The 27392-nt window shown below is 38.4% G+C and overlaps 1 protein-coding gene across 1 annotated transcript; it reads right to left on the bottom strand.

Moving 5' to 3' along the window:
- Window positions 1-12415: 12415 nt before the first annotated feature.
- LOC131914415 (activated RNA polymerase II transcriptional coactivator p15-like) lies at window positions 12416-13070 on the bottom strand. Its single transcript, XM_059267038.1, has one exon. The coding sequence runs from the start codon at window positions 13041-13043 to the stop codon at window positions 12588-12590; it is 456 nt and encodes a 151-aa protein (XP_059123021.1). The 5' UTR covers window positions 13044-13070; the 3' UTR covers window positions 12416-12587.
- Between the last annotated feature and the right edge of the window lie 14322 nt (window positions 13071-27392).

Here is a 27392-nt window from a genome sequence, read left to right as displayed (position 1 = left end):
TGTGCAATAGATGGGTATATTATCATAGTCTGAAGTCACCTATTGGTAAGAGAAACCCCAAAACATCTTGCTCCTAGTTAAGTGTAACTTAGTACCTATTAGTTAACATCTGAGGTTAAAAAAAATCTGAAGTAATTCATAGACATCATAGACTTCTTGAAAATCCATAGAGTCTGGTCCCTTGTGACACTGGATCCCTTACAGTGCCACCTCTAAAGCTCCGTGTTTTACATTATGTACTTGTTTGATTGATTCGTTGGTTAGTTTGGGTTTTTGAGACAGGATCTCACATAGCTCATTAAATCCCCAATTTACTATGTAGTTTAAGAAAACTTTGGGACCATGCTCTTCCTGCCTCTGCCACCCAAGTGCTGCATTACAGGCATGTGGAGGCATGTCCAGCTTCCGTCTAGTTCCTGGTGGGACAGGGGATCAGCCCAGAGCTCAGCACCCTAGGCATATGTGTTCATTATACCCAGCTACTGCCCTAGGCCCCAGTGTCATATTTTATACCACGTTAATAACTATGTGAAAGAAACTTACTGTAGTACTGAAACAAAAGATCATCATGTTAAAGGATGTAACATTTTGTCCTTTCTATTATGGCAGACATTGCATGGGTTTTTTATAGTGAGTTTTAAATACAATATTGCACTACTGTTCAGAATTAATTTATTGAGAATTTTTACTGACATCTGAAATCCTAAAATTTGCCAGTCTGAACCCTTAGCCTTATAATTTAGCAACATAATTACTTCCATAATTAGGAAATATAGGAAAGTGCCTAAGAGCTAATAATTAATAAAAGTACTAAATTCTACAGTGTGCAACATTATTGATAAATAAGAAATTCTTACTCATAATATACTTTCATGAGAGAGGATAAATTAACAAATAGGCAGTGATGCTGGCCAGTAAGCTCATGGGGCATCCAGGCATGAGGATGTCAAGTATACTGAATTTGTTTTTGTGACAAAGTCTTGCTATGTAACCCTAGCTGGCTTGGAACTCCCAATGTGGACTGGACTGGCCTCCAATTGGTACAGATAACAATCTTCCTGCCTCTGCCCCTTACCCTGAAAGTTCTTTTCCAATGGAAGATTGAATCTCAAAAGCACCAGGATATCCCCAAAGAGTAAGAAGCCACAAGCAGAATGAATCCTTAACATTCAGTGTGAGCATTGAAGACCAGAATTCTGTCTCCGCATATGCATTAGAATAAAGGAGGCACAGGGGTTTGAGGGAAATTTTTACCCAAGGTTTTGTTCTTAAGGTGAATTGGAGAAACATTACTACATAAAAGGCAAAGAGAATTAAATTCAATTTTAGCAGTTTATACTGCACTCATCTGCTAAATATTCATTTTTCTACAACCCTGAATGAACACATTTATAATTGCTAATACATTTATATATCTCCCTTCTAACTCTTTATTTTCATTTATATTCTTAATTTATCTTAATGTGCTTCTTTTTTTTTTTTTTTTTTTCGGTTTTTCGAGACAGGGTTTCTCTGTGTAGCTTTGCGCCTCTCCTGGAACTCACTTGGTAGCCCAGGCTGGCCTCGAACTCACAGAGATCCGCCTGGCTCTGCCTCCCGAGTGCTGGGATTAAAGGCGTGCGCCACCACTGCCCGGCTTAATGTACTTCTAACTGAAATAGACTTATATTACTTTCCCCCTCCCTGTCCTCCCTCAAGCCCCTCCTAGCTAACCACCCCTAAACCCCTCCCATGTCGCTCCCACACTCTCGAGTTGACAGCCTCTTTTTCCTTGACTATTACTATGTGTGTGTGTATACACACAACCTGCTGAATCTCTTTTGTTGTTTGTGGAAATATGGTTTCAAGGCTGACCACTCTGCGTTGGACAAGCAAGCAGAGGGCTCATCTCTGGGAGAGGCTAATTCTTTCTTTTTTTTTTTTTCTTTAAAAGTTATTTCCATTACCAAGCCCCTCCCCCCTGTATGGAGCCTGAGCAAGGTACCCCTCCATAGGGAATGGGCTCCAAAAAGCCAGTTGCCTGCTGGTCTTTGTCTAGCGGTAGAACACAATGAAATTTTCCCCCTCCCACCTTTACATGTCCATTTATATTGCCGTTGTTCTGGTCTTCTTTGTGCAGTCATTTCCAGAAAAGACTCTTTCACAGCAGACATCTGGTTCTTACAATCTTTCTACTCTCTTTTTCAAGTTGTTTCCTGAATCATAGATGCAGGGGTTGTGATGTAGATGTATCCATTGGTGCTGGGCTCCCCATGCTCAGCTGATTTCTGCATTATATCCAGTTGTGGTTTTCTGTGATTGTCCGCATTTGCTATAAAGAGGGGCTTCTTTGATTAGGGATGGTAGCTATATACTTACCTGTGGGTAAGAGGATAAGATTTAGAATGATATATATACTTACACACACACACACACACACACACACACACACACACACACATATATATATATATATATATATATATATATATAATGGCTGGATAATGCTGAAGATATATTGTATGGCTGCACCCAGGTGCCACAGTACATTAAATAAAAATCCCAGTATCAGATGTATGATACTTACTTATGAAAATGTTTGTCAAGGAAGTTGTGTGTGTGTGTGTGTGTGTGTGTGTGTGTGTGTGTGTGTGTGTGTTAAGCCACTAGGATTGACAATGCTCCCCATAAGAACCACGGACCAACAAAAACCCCTTGTATTAGGCAGGAGAAATTTCCTTTCAAATGGTTAGACAGGGTAGTCCAAGTGACTCCCAAAACAATACAGATTATCAATGTAGCCCCTGGTTGCCTTTAAGGGGTTTGGGGCAGGTCCCTATTGCAGAAGGCACCTTACACTTAGCACACAGGATTCAGATCATTCAAGCTGGATCTGACCTAAAAGCCTCTTTCCTGTAGTCCAGTTTCTATAGTTCTACAATATAAGCTGCCAACAGAGGGATGCAATAAAACAGCAGTACACAGCTACCACATATATGAACCAAAGATAGTCAACAGCACGGCGCAGTCTGCATAAAGGTGCAATAAATGGCACTCGAATATCAGTTGTAACCAACAGCTATCTAACTAGACTTAAGACCCACTCAACAGTAAAGAAATCATGCCTTATACTGGAAATCTACCCAGCTTCCCAGGGCTAGTGAGGTCATTAACTTATATTTTTACCTGGTTCACAATGTAGTAGATTTTCATATGTCTTTTTTATTTACCTTACATTTTGGTTAACACTTCCTCCATGCCCACATGCCACCCCTGCTTAAGCTCGTCCACTCCAGTTAGCTATCTTTCATGGTGGCAGAAGTAGCTACATAGGCTTCTGTAGAAGAAAAGGCATCAGTCATCTTATCCAGCTGTGAACCCTATGAACTATAATGTCAACTTGATAGACTACATGTGTCCACTGGTAATGTAGGAGTAATTAGCCATTCTGGGCTTGGATTTTAGACCCACTCCATAATGTACTGTAAACTCAGTCAAAAACCCATACTGGGGAGGTCATGGGCCCTAGTGAAGAACTTACTGCTATTTTTTAGATAAACTGATATAGTACCAAACTGTCTTCTAACGAGTTATCTTTATGCCACAGATAAGTGCTACTCCAAGCTCAGAAAAACATCTCTTTACAGAGGACAATGCTGAATGCAGAGAGAGCCACAGTTGCTCAAGGTAGTGAGAATAAGTGATGGCTGAGTGCTCAGCCATCAACAAAACATTTCTATCACCCACTCGAAGCCTCAAAGAACACTGCAGAAGAAGGAGTAGAAAAAATGCAAGAACCAGAGGGTAAAGAGAAGGCTGTGAAATGCTATCTTCAGAGCATGCCACAGCCATTGCAGAGATGATTTCACAGTGTCAGCAAGGTTCCTTTAACTGGGCCCACAAAAGATTACGCTTATCAAGAATCAACTATGGATTAAGAAGGAGCTCCTGGGACCCGGACACTACCTTGCTGAACTATTGACTACTGGTGCATTATTGGTGTAAGACATTCATTTTCTCTAGTTGTGACCCAGAGGTAATCACACTTGGTTCTATGAATAGCTCCAAACTCATAGTCACACAGACAACCTAGTTTAAAACAGTGGGTCACAAAAACAAAGACATGAATATGGGAAAGGGATTTGTAGCTTAGAAAGAGCCCTTCAAGGATGGGAGGGAGAAAAGAGAAGGAAGGAGGTGAAAGTTATTAGAATGCATCATATACATACATGAAATTATCAAAGAACAAATTTAATGAAGAATATTTTAAATATTTTAATAAAACTAATATAACTAAGCCTATTGGTTATAATTTTAACACAATTTTAAGTGACTATTTTTAGCCTAGAATTTTTACCTTGAAATCTAATATTTTTACATTGAAGTTTAATCTTCATTACTTCTGTATTGTTGTGATAACACACCATGACCAAAGCAGTCTACAGAAAAGAGCATTTAGTGGAGTCTTAGAGCTTCAGAGGGTTAATCCATGATCATCAGGGAGGATAGTATGGCAGCAGGCAGGCAGGCATGACACTGAGCAGTAGTTGAGAGCTTACATCTTGATCCCCAAACACAAGGCAGACAGAACTAACTGAGAATGGCATACTTCCTCTAACAAAGCCATACTTTTTAATCCTTCTCAAATAGTTCCACCAACTGGGGACCAAGTATTCAAATATATGAACCAACAGGGGCCATTGTCATTCAAATCACAATAGACTAGGACAGTTGGGATAAAGGATAAGCCACTACATCAAAGGATGACCAAAATGCAATGGTCTAACCAACCTGGGAGCTTATTTCTTCTTTGCGTAGTAATTGAGAACAAATACAACTATATACAGCTACTTCAGCCCAGCATACTGGGTGGCCACTCACCTTCATTGATTCTTTTTATGACGTTAATTCATACTTCACTGGTAACAGCCTAGTTATGTGAGCATTGACAGCTACAATGGAGTATAATATATGTTATCTGTTGTTGGACAGAGGCCCAGTCATGATTAGCATCTATAATATTGCTTTAATATTTTTTGTGTCCATTTGCTTATTATATTAGAATTCTAGGTTCTTCTTCTTCACCATTATCTGGTGCTCTGCCTATACAACATCATAGGATATAAAGTGAGTGATGTGAACATGGCTGTTTATTCCATGTGTAATCTGTGATCATTAAACCAGGTCTGCAGCAAATCATATAAAGAGAAAATGCCAAAAATTTATCACAGACTCTCTTTATAAGATATTCTACAACTTCGTAATGAATTTGTGAACTTAATTATAGAGGTATTAATTACTAACTGGAATAACAGTTATGTATACTCTGCTCAACAAGAACAGGGATAGATCAAGAATATTAAAGTCATACATAGATAATGAATTTTAGACTTGATTTCAAATGAGATCTGTGACCTAATTTATAGAGACCAAAGTAATAACATGAAGGTTACACATACTTAAAGAAATTACCCAAATTACACAGCTAAAATTAACATCTCGTGTTTTTTCCCTGATTACTTTTGGTGGTAGAATTTATTTGATTAGATTAGTTGGGGAATTTGAGATTTCTGAAATTTCTTGACTGGTTATTTTTATCTTTGGAGGATTTGGAAGTCTAATAAATGGGACAAAAATTAGACCATATGAGTCACACTGATGGAAATGAAATTGGGTTTTAAATCATTGATGAAACTCCAAACTGTAACAGTTGCTGCAAAACATGTTTTATCTCATCAACTGTGTCTGGTATGTGTCCTCATCAGCTGACAGCAAAAACTCAGTGTCAGAGTTTTTCCCATTTTTGCTCGTAAGAACTCTTAAAACTTTTTAATATCGAGAACCCCAGGCTGGCAAGATGACGGAGACTCGGCTGGTAGAGGAGCTCTCCAACGTTAGTTTGATCCCTAGGATCCACATGATGGAAGGAGAGAGCTGACTCCTCCAGGCCATCTTCTGACCTCCACATGTACTCCCCACCACATACACACTACATTAAACAAACAAAAAATAAATAAATGTGATAAAAAAAAATTTAAGGACCAACAAGACTGCTCAATGTATAAGGGAAATTACTGCCAAGACTCCCAACCTGAGCAGGGTCCTCAGGACCCACATAGTCAAACGAAAAAGGACTTCCTGAAAGCTGTCCTCTAACCTACACACACACTGGGGTGCATATGCACACAAGCATACACAGACACACAAATGAATAAATGAAAAGTAAAATTGCCCAGCATGTTCAAAGCCCCGGTACCACGTAAACCAGATACAGTGATGTGTGTCTATTACCTGATACTTGGATGGTGGAGATAGGAGGGTCAGGAGTTTCAGATAATAGTAAGTTCAGGGCAGTCTGGACTAGATGAATCACGTCTTTAAAAATGGGGTGTATGTGATGAGATAGCTCAGCAGGTAGGAAGGACTTACCATTCAAGCCTGACAACCTGAGTCTGATCCCAGAACCTATATTAAAGGTAGAGGGAGAGAAACAACTCCACAAAGTTGCCTTCTGACATCCACATGTGCACCATGCCTGTGTGCACACACCATACAAACAATAACCATAAATATTTTCAAAGATCCTAAAGGGGGTTTGTTTATAAGAACTCTGCCTTTCAACGTCTATCTTATGAGAAAGTAATAATTGAGACTTCTAAATGCTTACTTTAATATTTTTTATTAAATTTCTGTTTGAAGGGCTGGAGAGGTGGTTCATTGGTGAAGACCTAAGTTTGTTTCCTGGTACCACATTGGGTTGCCCACAGATGCCTGTAACACCGTCTCCAAGGGATCCAGTGCTCTCTCCTGCCCTCTACAGGCACAGCACTCACGTACACATACCTACATAGAGGCACATACATATACACAGTTTTTAATAGAAAATTTTAAATTATGTTTAATATAATTGTATATTATATAAAATAACATTGTTACTTTGTTTAAATAATAATAAATATATATTCTCTAAAACAGAGACACATATGTAAAAATAGCATTCTAATTTGATTCTCATGCCCAGCTTAGCAGAAGGTGTATGGCCTTCAGCATTTACCCTGTTGTGGTGTATTATTCGGTGGGGGAAGATGATGAAAATAGAGCCTTATAAAAATAGTTAAAGGGAAAATTGTGAGGATGGTGCCTTGTATGCTCCCTGGCTTTGGACTTTTGTTCCTGCCTATCTCTTGGATGGGATCAACACATTCCATAACCAGGAAAGAGCAATTCTGAGTCTTCAGCAATGGATGACTCCAAGATTTAACCTTGCTAGGACTCTGAACTTTAAAGAGAAGTTTTTTAAAATCAAGTCTGGGAGATGGTACCCTGAGACTATTTTAAACAAAGGAAAAGTCCTCAAAAGCAAACTTTAGAAACGAATAAAGGGAAATAGAGGAAGAGATTTTTTTTTAAAGGTAATATTAACCATGAGTGACACCAACTGAAGAAAAGCGGTAGCTAAGGACAGAGGAGAATGATGGCCGACTTGTGCTTGCTCACGTTTCTTCAGCTTGGCAGAGGTGGAGTCATCTGGGAGAAGAAACCTCTGTTGAAAAAAAAAATTCTGCCAACTGGGAATTCAAGGCCAAAGCATGAGGAAATATGGATGCTGAGTGAAGGCTGCATCCTTCAGGAGAGAGGAGTGTCATGTCCTCACATGGTAGAAGGAGGAAAGGCAGAACAGATGAACACCTCTATTGAGCCCCTCGGCAAGGTGCCAGTCTCCCTCAGGAGGCAGCAGCCTCGGGACCTGATCTTCTCCTTAAGGCCACCACACTATTAGCACCTATGCTTTGGGGAAACACATTCAAGACATAGCAATTTTCTCCCTGACAACTGGTAAACACTCACGTTCATTCAACATGAACTAGTAGAACAGAGTAACAACAGCACTTTAGAGATGGGGAGAGAAGACCAATCATGGGTCAGCACTGGGATACTTGTGACATTAGGAAGATCTGGAGTAGCCATAGCCCTTGTCAGGTTTCAAGTTCATGCACTGTGAATTGAGAAGCTAAGAAGCAACATATGCAAATATAAATAATAGCCCTAGAGTCAAAATATCACAAAGAAAAATGGAATGCTGTGCTAAAAACAAACAAATGAGGTGATATAAAAGGGAAAACAAAAGAGTGAGGAGGGGGCTCCAACCGAGGAGGGTGGAGAGAGGTCAATACAGAAGCAGAAGGAGGAGGAGGAGGGACAAATAATACCAGCCTCAAGGAATCGTATTATTTTATCATGTCCTCAAATTATGTATAATACGTGTGTGTTTAAGGCCATGCATGTGTGCACACCCACACACACATGAATATATACACACTCATATACCACATACACATATACATCCACCCACGTGTTGGTAGATAATGTTTTAACTAGGCAAAGATGTGTCACATTTGTTTATGATGCAGAATATTACTTTAACTGTGTAAAGGTGTGTTACATTTCTTTATGCTGCATTTGTCCAATTATGCAATGATGTGTTGCATTTGTTTCACCTTGCCTGCCTGAGGCACCTGATTGGTCTAACAAAAAAGCTAAATGGCCAATAGCTAGGGAGGAGATGGATAGGCAGGGCTAGCAGGCAGAGAATAAATGGGAAAAAAAGGAATGAAATAAGGGAAGAAGAAAGAAGAGAATGAAGGAGAAAGAGTGGCCGCTGCCAGTCAGGCAGCCACCAGCCAGCAAACACAGAGTAGGACATACAGAAAGAATGCAAAGCCCTTCATCAAAGTGTAGATGAAGAGAAACAGGTTAATTTAAGTTAAAGAAAAAAAGCTAGCCAGAAATGAACATGAGCTAAAGCTGGGCATTCATAACTAATATTAAGTCTCTGTGACATGATTTGGGAGCTGGTCGGTGACCCAAAAGAAAAAGCCTTGTACACCCATGTGTGTGCATACATACGTACATACACAAAATTAGATGAAATTATCATATCTACACCCTAGACTCGCCATAAGAACCTAATGAAATAGTGTTTCAGAGAACCTTGTCACCCCATTAAGTCACACCTGCAGCATCTCTAGTGGACAGCAGTGACATTTGCAGTCACACCATTTGGATTTGCCGTTATTAGAAGCACAAGGTGTGTGTTCTATTTCTCTCCTCTAGCATTAATTTCTGCTCTCTCTAACTGGGATTTTGCAGCCCTCATTTATAGTGTTACTCAGACAGTGTGGCGTTTACATTGTATGTACATTCTAATAAGTACACAGTAATGGGTAATGTTAGTTCCTGTCCCTAGATGACAGCAGTGGTCTTGAAAACATTCCCGTTACTAACCTGGCAAGCCTGTGCTGAGTCCCTTAAACCCTGCGCAGAGACTTAAGGACATTAGGATTATGTTTAGGGAGCAGGGTGTTGTTGTTGTTGTTGTTGTTGTTGTTGTTTTGGTTTGTTTGTTTGGTTAGCTTTGTGCATTATCACATCGGAGTTGAAATCTGGCATGTATTTGGAAAAGCAACCTATCTCATCTTAAAATTCTTCTAATGTGTGAGGGTCTGGACTGTGGTGCTACATTGTAATCCACACATAGCCATACTCTTGGCAAAACATGAGTGAAAATCCACAAGCCAAAGAATGATGCCATAAGGAAGAAAACTTTAGTGGTTGTGCAATGTCTAATGATCCACTTCCAGTTTAGTTCTGTTTTACTTTACTGTGACCTAAGTAAGCCTCCATCTGCAGGAATAACATGTGTCTAGCCTCCCAAAACCCAAATTAAGAATGCCCTAGCTTTTCTTTCTTTTTTGCTTTCTAGAATCCTCATCTCTATTTTCAGAAAATCTACCCTTGCTTCCTACAGCACAGCCTCTTGCCACAGAGGAAGCTCTTCTACCCTAGCTGTGAACTGCCAGACTAAATCCATCACCCTCTCCCCTGCATGCGCTTTTGCAGTGCTTTGTTTCCTCAGCTCACACTGAGGCCTGCATCAGCTTGTAGAAACTGCTCTTTCCCAGGGGAAGTTAACCTGAATTCCATGTTAAAGTCTTAACTCTGTTCTGGCTGCTTGATGCTCTATGTTTCTAACATTCTCTTACCTCCTTTAAAGCTGTAGGCTCTTTGCATTGCTCTGAAGACAAGGATGCTGATATAGGAAGCAGCCCTTGCACACTGGTGCAGTTTTTATTTTCTCTGTTTTTCCTTTCCATCCCTAGACAAGGAGGTCTTTTTTTTCTTTCTTCCTAAAGACTTTTCAACATATTCTACTATCAATCACCAATCCAGTGTCACTGCTAACACTATCAGAGAAAGGATGCTCTGGGCTAGGGTAAAGTTCTCCAACTGATTGGGAGATCACACGTCAACAGCCATGCATCTGTGGACATGTCAGTCTTATTTAGCTCAGGACTTCCAGAGGCAGGGCAAACACCAAGCACTGTCAGTGTCCCCACCATCAAATCCCCATCCAAAATGTATAGAATACAAGTTTGTGAACAGTGACTAAAATAACTCCTCGTTCTGTGCCTTGATATCAAGCATGGACTCTTGTTTATCTTTAACAGCAGCTCAAATTCCCATTCCTATCATCCAACTATGTCATTGGGGATAAGAAAAATGTTTCTAAAAGTCAATTCTAGGGCTGGAGAAATGGTTCAGCAGTTTACAGGAGCTGGTTCCATTCTCAACATCCACATTGTGGCTAATATTGTGTCTGTAATTCCAGTTCCAGGGCGTCTAACATCTTCTGGCCATTGTAGACACCAGGCTGAAGTGTAGCCTATAGACACACATTCAGGCAAAACGCCCATACATATAAAATAAAATAATAATAATTTAAAATGTTTTAAAGAAATACGATTAAAAATAGAAATCTATTCTAAGATTTTAAAGAAACTGGAGTTTTTAAGTGCTCTGCTTAGAATATAAGATTTAATAAAACCACAAAGTGTAAAATAAATTATTTCTGTAATCTAATGTTATTGCTAAAAAGAGACAAGAGGAATATTCAACTGCAATAAAAGGTTCAATTATTTCCATTTCATCTCTTTAAAATGAACATTCTTTTTCATCAGATATACGCAATTTAGTACTAATTTGTTCCTTAAAATAGCATCAATTATAATACTTTAACCAAAAATTATGTAATACACTAAAATTATTCAATGATATTATTAGTTTAATAATTCCAAATATATCTAATTGCTAAGTTATGCCTTCATAGTTAATACAGTTATTATTAAGGTCATCATAGAGACAGAGATAGATATAAATAGATGACAGACAGGTAGATGATAGATAAATATTATGTGTATATAGAGATAATCTATACAAATAAATTGCTTCCTCTTCAAAATCAAAACCACCCACAGGGATAAAAAACTTATTTATAATGCTGTCTCTACCTTTTGAGTTTTCATAAGTGCAAATGACCATTTATATTAAAAATATAATCTATTGGCCTTTTCTTTACTGTGGGTTCATCTAGTTTATGCCAGCCATTTGCCCACACATTTCATTAGAAGAAATTTTATTAATTCTTTTCATGGCCCTTAAACTTGAAAATAAAGATTAAATTTACTTTTCAAATTGAAACACATATAGCACATTAAGTCTGTCTCTCCTATCTAGCAGACAAGGCTGGATAACAATTTGATGATGGCAGATAAGAACAGAACTTCCCAGGCGGTCAATGTGAGATCTATTACTGGGATCAGCAAGATGGTATGTGTGCAATTATAGTAATGCCAGCAATAATATGAGCATTTACACAATAAAAGTGTTCTCTTTTGTTGTGACTTCTTAGTTTGACAGCATATCACCACCTGTTACAAGTATATATGAAGCAATGAGAAGAGAGCTTCTACTATAGAATAACAGCAACATCCCCAAAGTGGTATCATCCATTATCACTGAGGTATTTTGTCCATACTACCCTGGAACACTCCACCTAATTCTAGGCCAGTCTGTTGACCTCATCTGAAATACTTTAGTAACTGATGACTTCATTTATATCTGGCATCCTAAGTTTTATTGGATAATAAATAATATAAATGCATATTTTATGTTATAGTATCTTTTATAGAAATCTAATGATCTGGCTTAGGCTATATAAGACCTTGTCTCAAAAGAAAAATAAATTATTTGAATAAATAAAATCAAAATTAGTGATGAAATTTTACCTTCACCACACAGATTCATTAAACTTATCAAAGTACTATCACAGTGTTCTTTAATTTCCACTATATGCAAGATACTTTAACCACATTGATATTATGCTCTTTGCATTAGAAAGAATTGTTTCTATCTAACAACAACCAAAAGTGAGATACAGAGAATTTATTTAAATAACCTCATGTTTCAGAGCAGACAAGAATTCCAGCTGGGATTATAGCCCTACATCTAACTCTTATATTTGGAGTACTAGATTTTACATGGTTCCCATGCATATATTCACGTCCACTTGTTTCTTGTCACCAGCTTTTTTTTAAGATTGTAATGATCTGACTTTATTTTACACTAGGTAGAGGGCACAATGCAATTCTCTTTAATAAAGATGACATTTAGCTTCACTCAGAACATTTTAATAATGCACACTAAAAAAAAAGTATTCACCTTACAAATTGTTCTGCAATCCAAATATACAACAGCTTGGAAAACAACATTTAGAAAACAAAAGCCAATGTAAAAAGACAGATTAAAACAACTACAACAGTACAGGTTTGATATGGCTCAGATTTTACAGCTCTTACTGCATCATCTATGTCTGAGATCTGTTCCTTCAGTTGGCTCCATTGCTCCATGTTTAAAGAAATACCTTTTCTCCCTGGTTTCATTTCACCTTCTGAGTGCATCCAATATTCTCTAATATCAATAAGAATTTTTCCTTTAAAGTCCCGAACACTGACGTATCTCATCTTCCCAATCTGAAACATGTTATCATCTCTGCTGCTGCTACTCTGCTTGGAAGATGCCAAAGCTCTAGAAGTCTTACCAGGCTTCTGCTTCTTCACAGGTTTTTCTGGAACAACTTGCTTTTTCCTCTTTAACTTTTTTTCAACCTCACTGTCAGAATCACTGCCTGAAGAGCTTGAAGAAACAAGTTCCTTTGATTTAGGCATTGCTCCGCTCCTGCCATCCAACAGCCTCTAGCTGGCTTGCTCCAGACTCTCTTGTCACCATCTTAAAATCCCAGAATAGTTTACAAAGCTAAGCTAAGTGTGATAATTACTGATGTGGCCACAGCAGATACATAGCCACAGGTTATAGACACTAATGACTTTTTTAGAGTATCTGCAAAATTGAGTTGTGAATTATAATTCAACTATCAACTAGATATTTAACATAAAATTGCATAGATATATGGATGGATGGATACGTAGGTAGGTAGGTAGGTAGATAGATAGATAGATAGATAGATAGATAGATAGATAGATAGATAGATAGATAGATTACTATTGCTGTAATAAAAGCCGTGACCATCAAAAGTAACTCAGGGAAGAATGGGCTTATTTTGCTTACAGCTCCAGGTTCACCACTGAAGAAACTCAGAGCAGTAACCTGGAGGCAGGAGCTGAAGCAGAGATGGTCAAGGAATGCTGCACACTGGCTTGCTCCCCATGGCTTGTTCAGTTTGCTTTCTTATACAACCCACAACCAGCTGTTCACCCTACTGTGAGCTTGGCACTCCCACATCAATAACTATCAAGAAAAATGTCCCACAGTCTTGTCTACAAGCCAATTTGATGGAAGCAATTCTTCAACTCATGTCCCCTTTTCCCAGATATGTCTAGTTTTGTGCCATATTGACAAAAGCCAACCATCACGATACCATAATCCAATGTTTTCTACCTCTTGCACCAACTTCACCATTCATAGTAAAATTTCAGTTAATGCAGTGGGTTTTTTTTAATACTAAATAAATTTGTTTTAAATTATTGCCATTGATGCAATTTTTCCAAATCTACAAACTATGCTTTTCTATCCATTTCTACATTTGAAAAAACGGGCCTTATTCCTTAGTATGAGATAACTAATCTGATCCTACAGTTCACGTATAAAATGTCAGTCAATGAAAGCCTACAGTGTTTTGTTTTGTTTTGTTTTGTATTTCAGGACAGGGTTTCTCTGTGTAACAGCCCTAGCTGTCCTGGTCCACACTTTGTAAATCAGGCTGGCCTCAAACTCCCAAAGAGCCACCTGCCTCTGCTAGGATTAAAGGCATGTGCCATCACTCGGCTAGACGCACATTTTAAAAGAAAAAAAAATTCTTGGAAATAGTGGCAAGACACAGCTGATAGGACTTGACAACTGCAATTGACAGTACATTGTTGAGTTCTTGCTGAAACTGACAACTCTACTGGTGACTGGGAAGTTGAGAAATGCCTTACAAAAATGCTAGGAACGGAAGAGCTTCACCCCCGGGAAGTGACAGACAGTACGGCCTTACTATAACCACACTGTGAGAGGAGAGGTGCCATGGGAGTACAGGGGCATTATTACAGCTGTGGGCAGACGCGCTACGGCCAGCTCACAAAGTATTCATTAGCACTTCGCATAAGTGACTGAGTTCTCTTGAAACTGGAAGGCCCCTACTCTGGCTATTCGTTTTCAAGTAATTCCAAAAGGAGAATTTTGTTGAGGTTTTTAAGGGTGCATAAGAGAGCTTGGAGAAGCATCAGTAAGTGCTCTTCAGCTTGGATCCCTTTATACCTTCAGGACCAGCACTATTTAATTCAACTTTGCTTCCATCTTCATTGGTAAATAATTAGTTATCTTACATAGGCAAGTACATGACTGTATTGAAAACTCAATTACTTTGCTCAACTGAGATTAACTCCCTAGACATAACGGTGCACTGTCATAAAAAATCACATAGTCCAACAGAAACTTATTATGAAAAAATGTATTTATTTCATTAACAAGGTTGTAAACCAGAAAGAATATGATGTTCACTTAGGTTAGATCTCCATTTCTCAGGTCAGCAACATAAATTTCTAGTATCCATTGATTTTTCTGCAAGAAATTATACCTGTACCTTCATGAAGAATGGGGTGGGATTTTTGCCATTACAAAAATCTGAGAGTTTACACTAGCTTCTTCTAAGGTCTGTTACAGGACTAAGTTTCAATGATGCCCTGTAATTGCCATGTTTATATTCAACTAGCCCATGAAAAGCTCAGTATGCCCAAATGCCTTATGCTATCACTCTTCTAACATTTTCCTAATATTATTTGAAGCAATATTCCATTTTGCTCTTTTATTAATGTTTGACAGTGAGTCCTATGTTAGTGACACCTGTTCTTAAATAACCATTTTCATAAACAGTGGCTCTATCTTTGCTCAGCAAATACACTATGGCACCTGTGAAAGAAGGACTGTTGTCATGACAACAGAGGTGGCCAACACGGAGAGGGACAAAGCTTTTGTGTAAGCGCAAGCAGACGTGGCGCGTAATTCCTTCAAGTTGTTTTTCAAATTAGGTTTCATAATCCATTTCAGAAAAGGAGAGAAAGAAGCATGTGGCTTTCTAGATAGTTTTCTCTCATATGTTAATTGCTCCAGGAAAGACACCGTACAAAGTAAGTCAAGTCAAATTCAGTTCTCATACATTCAGTTGTCCTATTGAGCATGGCCCAAATATTAAAAAGTAGTGTAACAATGGATGTGTTTATTAAAAACAAATCAACTCTGGCAACCAGGGCCTACACTTGGTCCAAATTTGTGTGGCCATAGGAATGATTGGCAGTGTACAAGTGTACATGCTGTGCTATCTGACAGCACCTATTGCACTGAAATTAGAGCCCAGCATGGGCGTCGGTGTGTGCTGACACAGCGGGCTCCTGGGGCCCAGAGACAATCCCCCACTGTGGGTCTGGGGCAGCTTACCCTGCAGTTGGTTTCTACCCATGCTGCCTCTCAGATCCCAAAGGATTCCACAGCCTTTGATGAGAAACAGATTTAAAAAAAAAAAAAAAAAAAAAAAAACTCAAGGCCAGAGCCTTGATAGAAATGACAACTAGCTGTCTTTAGGAATGTGGAATGCTGAGAATGTGAAATACAGATCAAAGAAGCAGATGTGCATAGCCAAACCATGGCCGAGGCAGAAATGACAGGCAAGTGGAGAAACCAGTACGAACTGGGAGGGGTAGTGTTTGCCAAACTTGCAGTCGGCTCTGTAAAGAACAAAAGAACAGCGCATATCAGACTAAGCAACAGAATCTGGCAGAAATGTGGTAGCTGAAGAAAACTGCAGAGGTTATACAGCTCAACGCCTTAATGAAATATAAGTAATTTTAGTTGTACATTAAAAATGCCCAATCCCAAAACCAAAGTAGCAGTTGCCATCACAGGAGCTGAAGATGAAGCTCGGTGGTACAGTATGTGCTTAGCATGCGTGAGCTCTGGGCTAAATCCTTAGCATTCATGAGACAAAAAAAATGGTTTTCCTTCTCTGAAGAATGGTAAAAAGCCAGCTATTGTGCAGATACCTTTGACTACTGAAAAGCTGTGTAGTTAACTAACTTGTATTTTGGAGGCAATTTTATGATCACAGACAAATGAAGCAGAAATCAGAGCATTCAAGTCATCCTCTTCCCTAACACCTATACAGTCTTCCACTGCCAATACCCCTACCTTAGAAGCACACTTGTCACGTGGACCTGCATTGATCTCAAAGTTCGGTTTTCATTAGAATAGTTTTTGTATGGCACATTCTACAGACTTGGACAAATGAATAATGAATGTGTCAGCCATTCTAGTATCGTAAAGAAAATCTTCAGTGTCCTAAAAGTCATGATGTTCTTCCTATGTATCCCTGGAAACCTCTCATCCCTGGCAGCCATTGGCTTTTCTAGAATTCCATAAAATTGGGATCATGCAGCTTTTTCCAAGTGACTTCTTCCATTTATCAGTATCCCTCTTACATTTCTCTCTTGCCTTTCCATAGCTTATAGGATGAATTCTTTCTTAGTTCTGGATCTTACGTTGTCTGGATGTATCACAGTTTACTTGTTCATTAGAGTTCTGAGCTCATGTTCTTTGATTCCAAGTGTTGGCAATCACCAAAAGCCGTATGCAACTGTGTGCAGTTTTTTGCATGAACATCATTTTCAGTTTCGTTGGGTAAACACCAAGAACCATGATTGTTGGATCATACACCACAAGTTTGTTCCACTTTGTAAGAAACTGACAAACTGCCTTCGAACGTAGTTCTGCCAAGTTTGCCTTCTGACCCACAGCAGATAGGAGTTCTCTTGCTCCACATCTTCACCAGCATTCGGGATCCTTACGTGCTGTGTATCTGGCCAGCTAACAGGTCCTCCTGGCATCTCATTGTTTTTCTCATTTTCAGTTCCCTGGTGAAATAGAGCATGGAGTATCCTTTTATGTGGTGATTTGTCATTCGTTTGTCTTCTTTTACTCAGGGACTCTGAACGTTTACAGATGTACAACACTCAAGAGCTCACATTCTAAATCCAAACAAACCAGATAGAGATCTAATGATCTCCTAGGAGTACCTACAACTCCAGAGAAGAAAAATTTGCCAAGATACAGAGCTCCTTGAACATAGAAAAGGAGGCAGGTGCACAAAACAACTGGAGACTGCCTCTTCACCCAATCTAAAGGGTCCTAGAATCTGATGTCTGCACTTTTAAGTCTTTACTAACCACTAGAATTCTCTCTGAAGATGCCTAAGGGAGCAAGAGAACAATCACTCAATGATCAAAACTGAGTATCTGTCACAGAGCCAAGCATTACATCAAGGGAGAAACTGCCAAGTATACCATGAGCATGTAACAGGAGGCCACCATGTGCTCAATGTCAAGTTCTTCAGCTTTATATGTTGAAAACTGATAGCCAGTGTTAGAGATGGGAGTGATTAAATTATGAGGACTTCTCGTAAATGGAATACATGTGCTTATAAATGAGGCTTCATGGTGATCTCCTGTTCCTTCCTCAATGTGAAGACATAGCAACGAGACAAGGTCCTTGAGGCAGAAAGGAAGCCCCAAAAGACACCAAATCTGACAACACCTTGATTCAGGTCTTCTGAGCCCCCAGAACTTTGAGACATAAAGTACTATTTATAAACTACCAAGTCAACTTCGTGAAAGCAGCACAAATGGACTAAGGGACATATCACAAGGGAAGTCAGAGTAATATCATCCAGGCACGAAACAAAATGCTATTTAACCAAGAAGGACTTAGGGTTAGTAACACAGAGATCCCACTGTACAGAGTCCCAGAGGATCCATTAGAGACTCTCAGTTCCAGTAGGACAAAGTACTGGCTGCTGAACACTAGGGTATGTCGCTCTTACATCTTTTGAGAGTATTGAGGCCTGTTTCATAAAGACAACAGAAAGAGTTTTAAACAGGGTGGTTATAATGACAGTGACCATAAACTTCAATTGAAACATGTTTTGTGGTAAAGCCTGTAAACACATCATTGCATCCATAAGGTAGCATGGGAGAAAACTCTACGACAGAATAGAACATGAAAGGAAAATCAATGTTGTCTCTTCCCGTGCTTCTGAGGTCCATATGTACACAGCTTTGGGTCAGCTCAGAACTGTAGCAAGAAATTATAGAGTAGGGTAGAGGTTACTGATGCCAGTCAGTGCAAACCAGAAGACTGAGGAGGTGTTAGAGGTAGAGGCTGTGGAGATGTTGGCTGAGCTACCTGCTCTGGGGTTTTTCTCTTCAATTTCCCCCCTGGTTTGTCTCAACCAAAATGTAATGGCAAATACTGTTACCAGGGAGCTGGCAAATAGCCTCAGTCCTTGAATGAGGCAACCTAAGGTTACAAATGCCTCATCCAGGGCTTCTTCCAAGGTACCAAATGGAGACCAGGAGTGAGAAAGGCTGAGGAAGCCTTTGGTGAAACCAGCAGACAGTCTCACAGAGGGCCAGGCAGGTGAACTGGGAAATGAGCAAAGAACCAGACACCTCAGGTCTGTTTGTCTGTTGAAGCTTTTATTGCAATGAGCATGAAAATTACCTTTTGACCAAGATGGCATGAGCCTTGAGGGCAAAAACTACACTGCTCCTCCCCCAGCCAATCAAGGAAGAAATAATTCACAGCCTTCCATTACTGTTGTTTTAGCTTGTACTCAGTTAAAGTTCTATAGGGCCCAAAACTCATGATGAGTGTTTGAAACAAGAGATAGCCAAACATATTTATTTTTATATTTTGTTAGCCATGTTCCAGAGAGAAAAGAGAATTTCTCCTTTCATTTCCTCATAGTTTCAATCCAGGAAGGAGTGGTTCATTCTATTTACTAACATCAGCTTACCCTTTAGCTTTGTGTCTGGTTTGGGCCCCTCGCTGCTCTTTTGGTTTATTTTGGATTAAGAAGCTTGTGAAAAGAGAGACCTTACTGAAATACTGGAGTGAGAGCATTATGCTGTCTCTTTAAGGATATGCCTCCTCTCTCAATGTCCTAAGTACTTTCTGAAGTATGTGTATCATTGTACTTTTCTGCAAGTTTCAGGGCAACATGATAGTTTACATGATAGCAATGAACCTAATATTGAACAGTTCACTTCTTAAAAGACTTTTAGCACCCCTGAGATGCTTAAAATGTCATTCTCCCCAGCCACCTGTCTTCTAGAATACCACACAAGAGAAAGAAAGAAAGAAAGAAAGAAAGAAAGAAAGAAAGAAAGAAAGAAAGAAAGGAAGGAAGGAAGGAAGGAAGGAAGAAAGAAAGAAAGAAAGAAAGAAAGAAAGAAAGAAAGAAAGAAAGAAAGAAAGAAAGAAAGAAAGAAAGAAAGAAAGAAATCATATCTGTTTACCAAAGCATATTGGGTACCTAGAATCATGCTTTGCCCATTTTAAAGGATCACTAGGTATTTGTGTACTGAAGCAAAAGCCTCTAGAATCTTCCTTACACCACCAGCTCCTCTGGCTTCTAGATTCCCTTCCAGGATCTCCATTCATATAAAGAACAATTTAGAATCTCTCTCCTACTCTCCTTCAGAGGGGCCTTTCCATGCTCAAAGATTATTAATATTGTCGGATGAAGACCCTCCTTGCCCCCTGGTTTATACCAGGGAAAAGCTGGCAGAGGCTAGGATTTTAGGTTTCTATTCCCTTGAAGTTCCTGCAAAAGGAACTTACCTTTTACTCAACTGGTCACAGATTTCAGAAATATGTTTGTCTATTTAAAGCAGTTGGGATGGTCGATGCATAATTTACAGAAATTATGCTTCCCATTTTTACAACTATAATATGATTTCATGGAAAATACCAACCTACTGCCTCAAAAAGTTCATCAAAAAGTATTTTACTTTTACATTAAAATTTTTTAAATACTACTATAAAATAACACAATTTAGTACTTAGACTTTGTGGAGTCTCATATTCTCCTCTGAATGTGTGTATGTGTGTGTTGTAGGAGACTATATCCACACATATTACTAAATATCTTACATATATTCATACAAACAAAGCAGTCATAATCCTTTCCTTAAGGTCCTTCTTAATGCATTTTTCTATATGTGGTTAAAATGCTACCATGCACAATGGCTTGTACACTAGGATTCTACCGACTGAAAACTATTTATACATTACGATCATGATATAAGTAATATGTGTCATCAGGTCAAGACAAAAATCACAAGACCACTTTTCAAAAGTAATTTGACTTTGATGTGAGGAAATGGAAGAACAGATCTGGAGAGAGAAAATTCAGGCAGCAGAAGTAGTTATCTGCAGGATATCAGAGCAATCATCAGAGTGAAGAAGACATTAGTAGGAAAGGAGGAAGAGGCCATGGAACGATGGATTTAAGGCAGTTTGGATTGCTCTCAAAGGAGGAAATTCGAGGCATACAGAGAGGTAGCCAGGTGTACTTATGTCAGCAATCTTACCTGAAGAAAAACTAATGATTCGATTTGATCCTTGAACAATGCTATTACATAGTCATTTTAATTTTGTATGTATAATCTGAATATATATACATACATATGTACATACATATATATACATATTTACAAGGCCTAGACTTTTCCTGACTAAAGAAATGTCACGTTGAGACTTACTTTAACCATTTTTACTTCTAATTATAATCAGACTAAGGGTCTTTTCAGGTAATATGACTGAGTGTGGTCTATTTTTGAAAATGTAATACTTTACTGCCAAAAGAGATTCCTACAAACCTGTAATTAGTGTTCATGCAAAACCTTCCTAGACACACTATGCTAAAATGTGAGGATTACATGTGAAGTTCTTATTTTGAAGCATATTTTGTCTTTAAAAAAGATTTTCTTGAATTTTAGGTACATAAATTTCTGTCATTTCTTTTTAAATTCTATCCAAAAGAATTTATTTCTCCTTGTGATACAGTAAAATATAAGTTAAAATGCACACTAGAAAGAGTACATTTATTATTGCTTCGATTTTATACAATAATAGCTCAATATTATGAATACAATATTTTTTCATTACACCAAGACTCTTCCAGCAGTTAAAGGAAGTAGATTGGAGGTGGTAGGGAAGGATCCACATTCTTCAGTTGTATTTTTTTGAACTCAAAGTATTCATCTATTATACAAGACCCACTTATGTCATAAGATACTTATGCCTCTGGCCAAATGCATAAGGATTAAAGAAATATATCTACACTTAAATTATTCATATAGTGTAATTAGAACTTCTCAATATTTTTAAATTCTCTCAGTAAGGATTTATTGTATTCTGATTTCACTTTACTTAACAGTAACCCAAGTCCTTTAATTTAGGTAGTGGTCTATACAAGGAAGGTGACAGACAGGTAAACAAAAGCACTTTAAGACAAAACTGACATTTGTTTAATTTGTAAATGTGATGCAGAATTGACTAATGCTGTTTTTCTTGTGTCTGAAATTTACATTTTCCAACACTGAGGATTAGTTCCTTCGAAATCACAAATTTGGGGCTGGAGAAATGGTTCTGCAGTTAAGAGTGCACAGTGCTTGAACAGAAGGCCTGAGCTCGAGTCCCAGCACTGACATCAGACAGCTCACAACCCCAACTCCAGAAACTACAGCTTCAGGGTGAGCCAATCAATGCTCACTTTTGTTGACACCTGCATACAAGAGCACATAACACACACACACACACACACACACACACACACACACACACACACACTTTAAAATGAATCTGAAAGAGATGACTGGAAAGAGGAGGGTGGGTGTACCTGAAAGTTTTCCTGTATCCCTGGCTGGCGCCCAGTCAAGGCAAATCTCTCTTACCCACCTGTCCCACAGCCGCTTGGACCCAAATGAACACACACAGGCTAATATTATTTTTTAAACTATGGCCATGGCAGGCTTCTTGTTATCTAGTTCTTCTATCTTAAATTAACCCATTTCTATACATTTATACTTTGCCATGTGGCTCGTAGCTTACTGGTACCTTTACATCTTGCCTCCTCTGGCAGCGGCTAGTAGCATCTCCCCTGCTCTGTCTTTTTCCTCTCTCTCTCTCTCTCTCTCTCTCTCTCTCTCTCTCTCTCTCTCTCATCCCCCCTAACCTTATTCTGACTCATCATTAGCCAAACAGATTTATTTATCAATCAATCAGAGCAACACATATTTGTAACATACAGAACGACATCCCCATCAGGTGGGGGTGGCATCTCAGGGTCAGGTAGAAACTTGATGCAAGGAAAACTCCCACGAATCTAAAACAATGACCCTAACTAAGACTCCCAGCAATAATGGATATGTAGCCTGAACTGGCTATCTCCTGTGATCAGATTGGTGACTACCCCAATTGTCATCAGAGAGCCTGCATCCAGTAACTGATGGAAACAGATGTAGAGATCTACAGCCAAACATTAGGCTGAGCTCAGGGAATCCGGCTAAAGAAAGGGAGAAAGGATTGGAGGAGCCAGAGGGGTCAAGGACATCACAAGAAAACTCACAGAACCAACTAACCTGGCTTATAGGAACTCACAGAGTCTGAACCAACAACCAGGGAACCTGCATGGGACCGACTTAAGCTCTCTACATATATGTGACAGTTGTGTAGCTTGGTCTACTTGTGGGACTCCTAACAATGGGAGCAGGGGCTGTCCCTGTGCTTTGGCTGACTCTTGGGAACCTATTCCTCATACTGAATTGCCTTGTCCAGCCTTAATACAAGGGGAGGTGCTTAGTCTTACAGCAACTTGATATGTCATGCTTCATTGATAACCATGGGAGGCCTGCCCCTTTCTGAACAGAAACAGAGGAGGAGTGTATTGGGAGTGAAGGGGAAGAAAGAAGAAGGAGTAAAGAATGGGAGGAGAAGAAGGAGGAAAAACTGTGGTCAGAATGTAAGATAAATAAATAAATACATTATTTGTTAGAAGTCACAACAAACTATGCTAAAAAAAAAAAAAAGCTAGCTAGCTAGTAAGTATCCTGTTGTTTCTGCCATTCTGAACAGCCTGTCAAAAAGCTTAGATTCTCTGATGCTAATGTTTTGAGGTTTTTGTTTGTTTGTTTTGTTTTTTACTTTTAAAGTTGTTTATTCTTTAGTAATTACATATATTAATACAAGGTGTTCATATCATATCCTATCCTCCACTCCTCCTGAACTCCTCCCACACCATCTCAACTTCATTCATCCTCTTTCTGCTTTCTGTTTTTATAATACACTGAGTTCAATTATTGATGCCTATATACACATGAATATAGGGCCATCTGCTTGAGCTTAGGCAACCTATCATGGGCCACACTACTGCAGAAAACTGACTCTCCATCCTCTAGATGTTATCAACTGTCAATAGCTCTTCAGTTACAGATGGGCCCTTATGAAGCAGTTCTGTCTGTATGCTGGAGTGCTGACAGGCTTGATCTTGTACAGACAATCACAGATATTGTGAGTTCCTGAATGCAACAGCCATATTATGTCCAGGGGGCATTATTTTGTAGCAAGCTGCCATTAACTCTGTTTCTTACAATCTTTCTACCCACTCCTCTAAAATGTTACCTGAGCCTTGGGAGTGAAGTGTGATGTAGATGTCTCATTTAGGGCTGAGCAAGTCACAGTCACTTGTTCTCTGCACTTTGACCAATTGCTAGTTTCTGTATTAATTGCTATCCCCTAGACGCTCGAATCTTAGTAACTGTGTGATCATCATCAATAGCAGCAGCTAGCATTATCTACATCCTCCAAGAATGTTTACTTCTTTTATCTCACTGCCCACTGCCTACTTACTTCACCTATAATGGTAAATTTGAATAATACTTAGAATCAAATAGATAGAAAAGATTGTTTAGGAGGGCAGTTTATTTTTATTAAGTAGCCAAATAATTTACTCATTAAACTGAACAACAAAACAGGATTTATTTATGGCCAGAGAGCTCTGACATGTGCCTTGGTGATTATTTACCTCTTTCCATGTTTCACTGCTTCTAGTACAAACACAGCCTCCTTCAAATTATAAAGTGATGTGATCATTGTATTCATATTAAGTTGATGGAATACATAAACAATTTAAACAGCTATGGAACTGTGTCAATTAAGAAATAATTTTATGAGTACATACTATATATAGTGCAGTGCAATGTCAGCAACACACTTTAATTTCCTATCACCTAATTCTCCTGACTACCTACAGTTAGCTTTCAGGTTCTCTGGCCATGGCTGTAATAAATAAGTATACGGTAACTTTGCCAATGTATCCATGCTTCTAGGAGGTCCCAGGCAAGTCCTCTTCCTGTTTTCATTTCTGTGTTCAACCAATATTGTACTACAAGGTGATGAACTTCCTGTACACCAGTGACTTAAATGTTTAAGACTCCACTAATCTTCTTTTGTCTTCTACATTTTAATCTTAAGGGATTTATTTTAATTTTACTATAGCTATTAGACTGATATATAGTTACTGCACAATAAACTTAACATATTAGAAGTATGTCATTTGTCACTCTTTCACAATTGTATACATCTCTGAGGCCATCAACACAATGAAGTTATTAACTTCATCCCTTAAATTGGCAACCCCTCCCTCTATGACCTCCTGTCCTGACACCATTCCTGTCTTCAGCCACTGCTCAGCTACTCTCAGGACAATTAGTGTGTGTTCCCTAGAGCAGTGGTTCTCAACTTTCCTAATGTTGCAACACTTTAATAAAGTTCTTCGTGTTGTGGTGACCCCAACCATAAAATTATTTTTGTTGGTACTTCATAACTGTAATTTTGCTACTATTGTGAACAATAATGTAAATATCTGTGTTTTCTGATGGTCTTAGGCAACCCCTATAATAAACTCCAAAGTAGTCATGACCCATAAATTGAGGACGAATGCTCTAGATTTATAACTCAATGGTATTATGTAATATGTGTCCTTTTTCTGTCTTATTTAACTCATCATATTTTCAAATCCTATATCGATAAATATATTCCAAAATCTGTTCTTTTTCATTGCTCAGTAGCATTGGCTATGTAGGGGCATAGCAAAGTATGTTAATTCACTCATTCACTTTTTGATGAACATTTCAGTTGCTTATAGTTTTTAGCCATATAGAAACTTACTAATAATGAAGTCACTAAAATTTTCTGTATGAATATGTGTTTTAGTACCTTTTAGATATCTTAGATACACATACATTACGTAGGAAATAATTCCTATATAAGTTCTTCCCAGAAGCCATAGGTTACAAAATAAAATAACTAGATGCTTAACATATATTTTTTCATTTAAAATTGAATGGGTTTATAACAAGATATGTAATATCATAACTTAGGGAACTACCAAACTGTTTTCAAAAGTGCCTATACCACACCACTTTACTTTCTTACAGACAGTGAATGGGTGTTCTAATTCCTCTACTTTCTCTTCAACATTTGTTGTACTTAGTCATGCCATGGTATCCACTTCAATAAGTTTGTACATAGTGTCTCACAGTAGAATATACATATACGTGTACAATGTGTACATATGAAATATATATATATATGTATTTCTTTATCTTCTTACCCCAGTCAGAATGGATAAGATTAAAATAACAAAAGACAACAAATCCTGACAAAGATGGGGTGAACAGAGAATCCTCATGGACTGTTGATGGGAATGCAGATGGCAAATCTGTGTAGCCACCGTGGAAATCAGTGCAATGGTTCATTAAAAAAAAAATAGAGAGAAATAGATCTACCATATGATCCAGCTATATCATATCTAGGCATGTACCCAAAGGACTCTCTCCTATTACAGAGACACACTCATACATTTCATATATGCTCTTTATATGTATATGTATACATATATACATACACATACACACACACATATATATATATATATATATAAGTTTCGCTAGAGTTACATTACATAGGGAATAATTCCTATGTAAGTTCCTCTCAAAAGCCATAGGTTGCAAAATAAAACAACTAGATGCTTAATATATATTATTTCATTTAAAATCAATTTCTTTAGTTGGGGAGGAGGTAGGCCAAGAAAGAAAAGAACAGGCAAAGGAAAGAAATTTTTCATTATAGAATTAGAAATGACAGTTTTACACAAAATATACATTTTATAATGATTTTTAAATGAAGATACAAAATTCTCCTTTTCATAAATGAAAAAAACTGAAGTGAAGTTGTCTTAAATAACTGTCTCATCATCCAAGTGGATGATGTCAAGAGTGGAATTCATTCCTGGTTGTCAACTAAATTTCATGCTAATGGAGAAAAAGCACTGAACCCTGAATTTTCTGACCACCTGTGACCCTGGGAAAGTGAATTAAACCTCCCAGGTCTCAGCTTACTCAAGAGAAAGGAATTACTGAAACCTTAACACTTACTTAAGCCCTGCTCAGGCACTATGCTGACTGGTTTATGGCACATGTTCCACTTTTCCCCTTGACAAATCTATAAGGCATTTCTCACTATCCCTGCTTAACAGGTAAAGAAAACAAAATAGAAAGGCAGAGAACTGGTCAAGCCTACACAGATAGTTGAACAAGAATTTAAATTCCACATTCCTGCCCATGTGCCACACTGTCTGCAGGGAAGCAAAGGCCTGTCATAAAGGCTGCCCTGGTGTGGTAAGTGCTAAGTGACAGACATGTGTGACAATGCCTTCACCATGACATCAGTTGTGCCTTCAGGGTGTCAAGTAGTACCAGCTTGGCTATGAAATAGGACATAGCCAAGCTGTAAAAATTATTTGCCAGATGACAGGTTTGGCTGAGCTAATAAGTTTAAACGTCGCAGGATTAAACCAAGACCCTATTATTACATTTAAAAATCAAATGCACTGTTCTGGAGGGGACAGTATGGTTAGCATCTTATAGATGAAATGATTTTAATAGATAAATCAGCCCTGAAACCATATACACACCAGCAAGAAAAACAGAGTCAGCAGGTTGTGTTTATATATTCGTTCATACACATGCACACATGTATGTAACAATAATAATCAGAGGAAAAGAGGCTAGTAACTTGAAAGGGGAGGAAACATGGAAAGGACTGAAGGAATGACACCTGAG

This window comes from Peromyscus eremicus, chromosome 7 (genome assembly GCF_949786415.1).
Source record: "Peromyscus eremicus chromosome 7, PerEre_H2_v1, whole genome shotgun sequence".
Lineage (NCBI taxonomy): Eukaryota > Metazoa > Chordata > Mammalia > Rodentia > Cricetidae > Peromyscus > Peromyscus eremicus.
The sequence above is the reverse complement of the archived record's forward strand: the minus strand, read 5'-3'. Positions and strand labels throughout refer to the sequence as shown.

Excerpts from the sequence above, each read along its gene's own strand:
- LOC131914415 (XM_059267038.1), bottom strand. The coding sequence starts at position 13,043 with ATGCCTAAATCAAAGGAACTTGTTTCTTCAAGCTCTTCAGGCAGTGAT.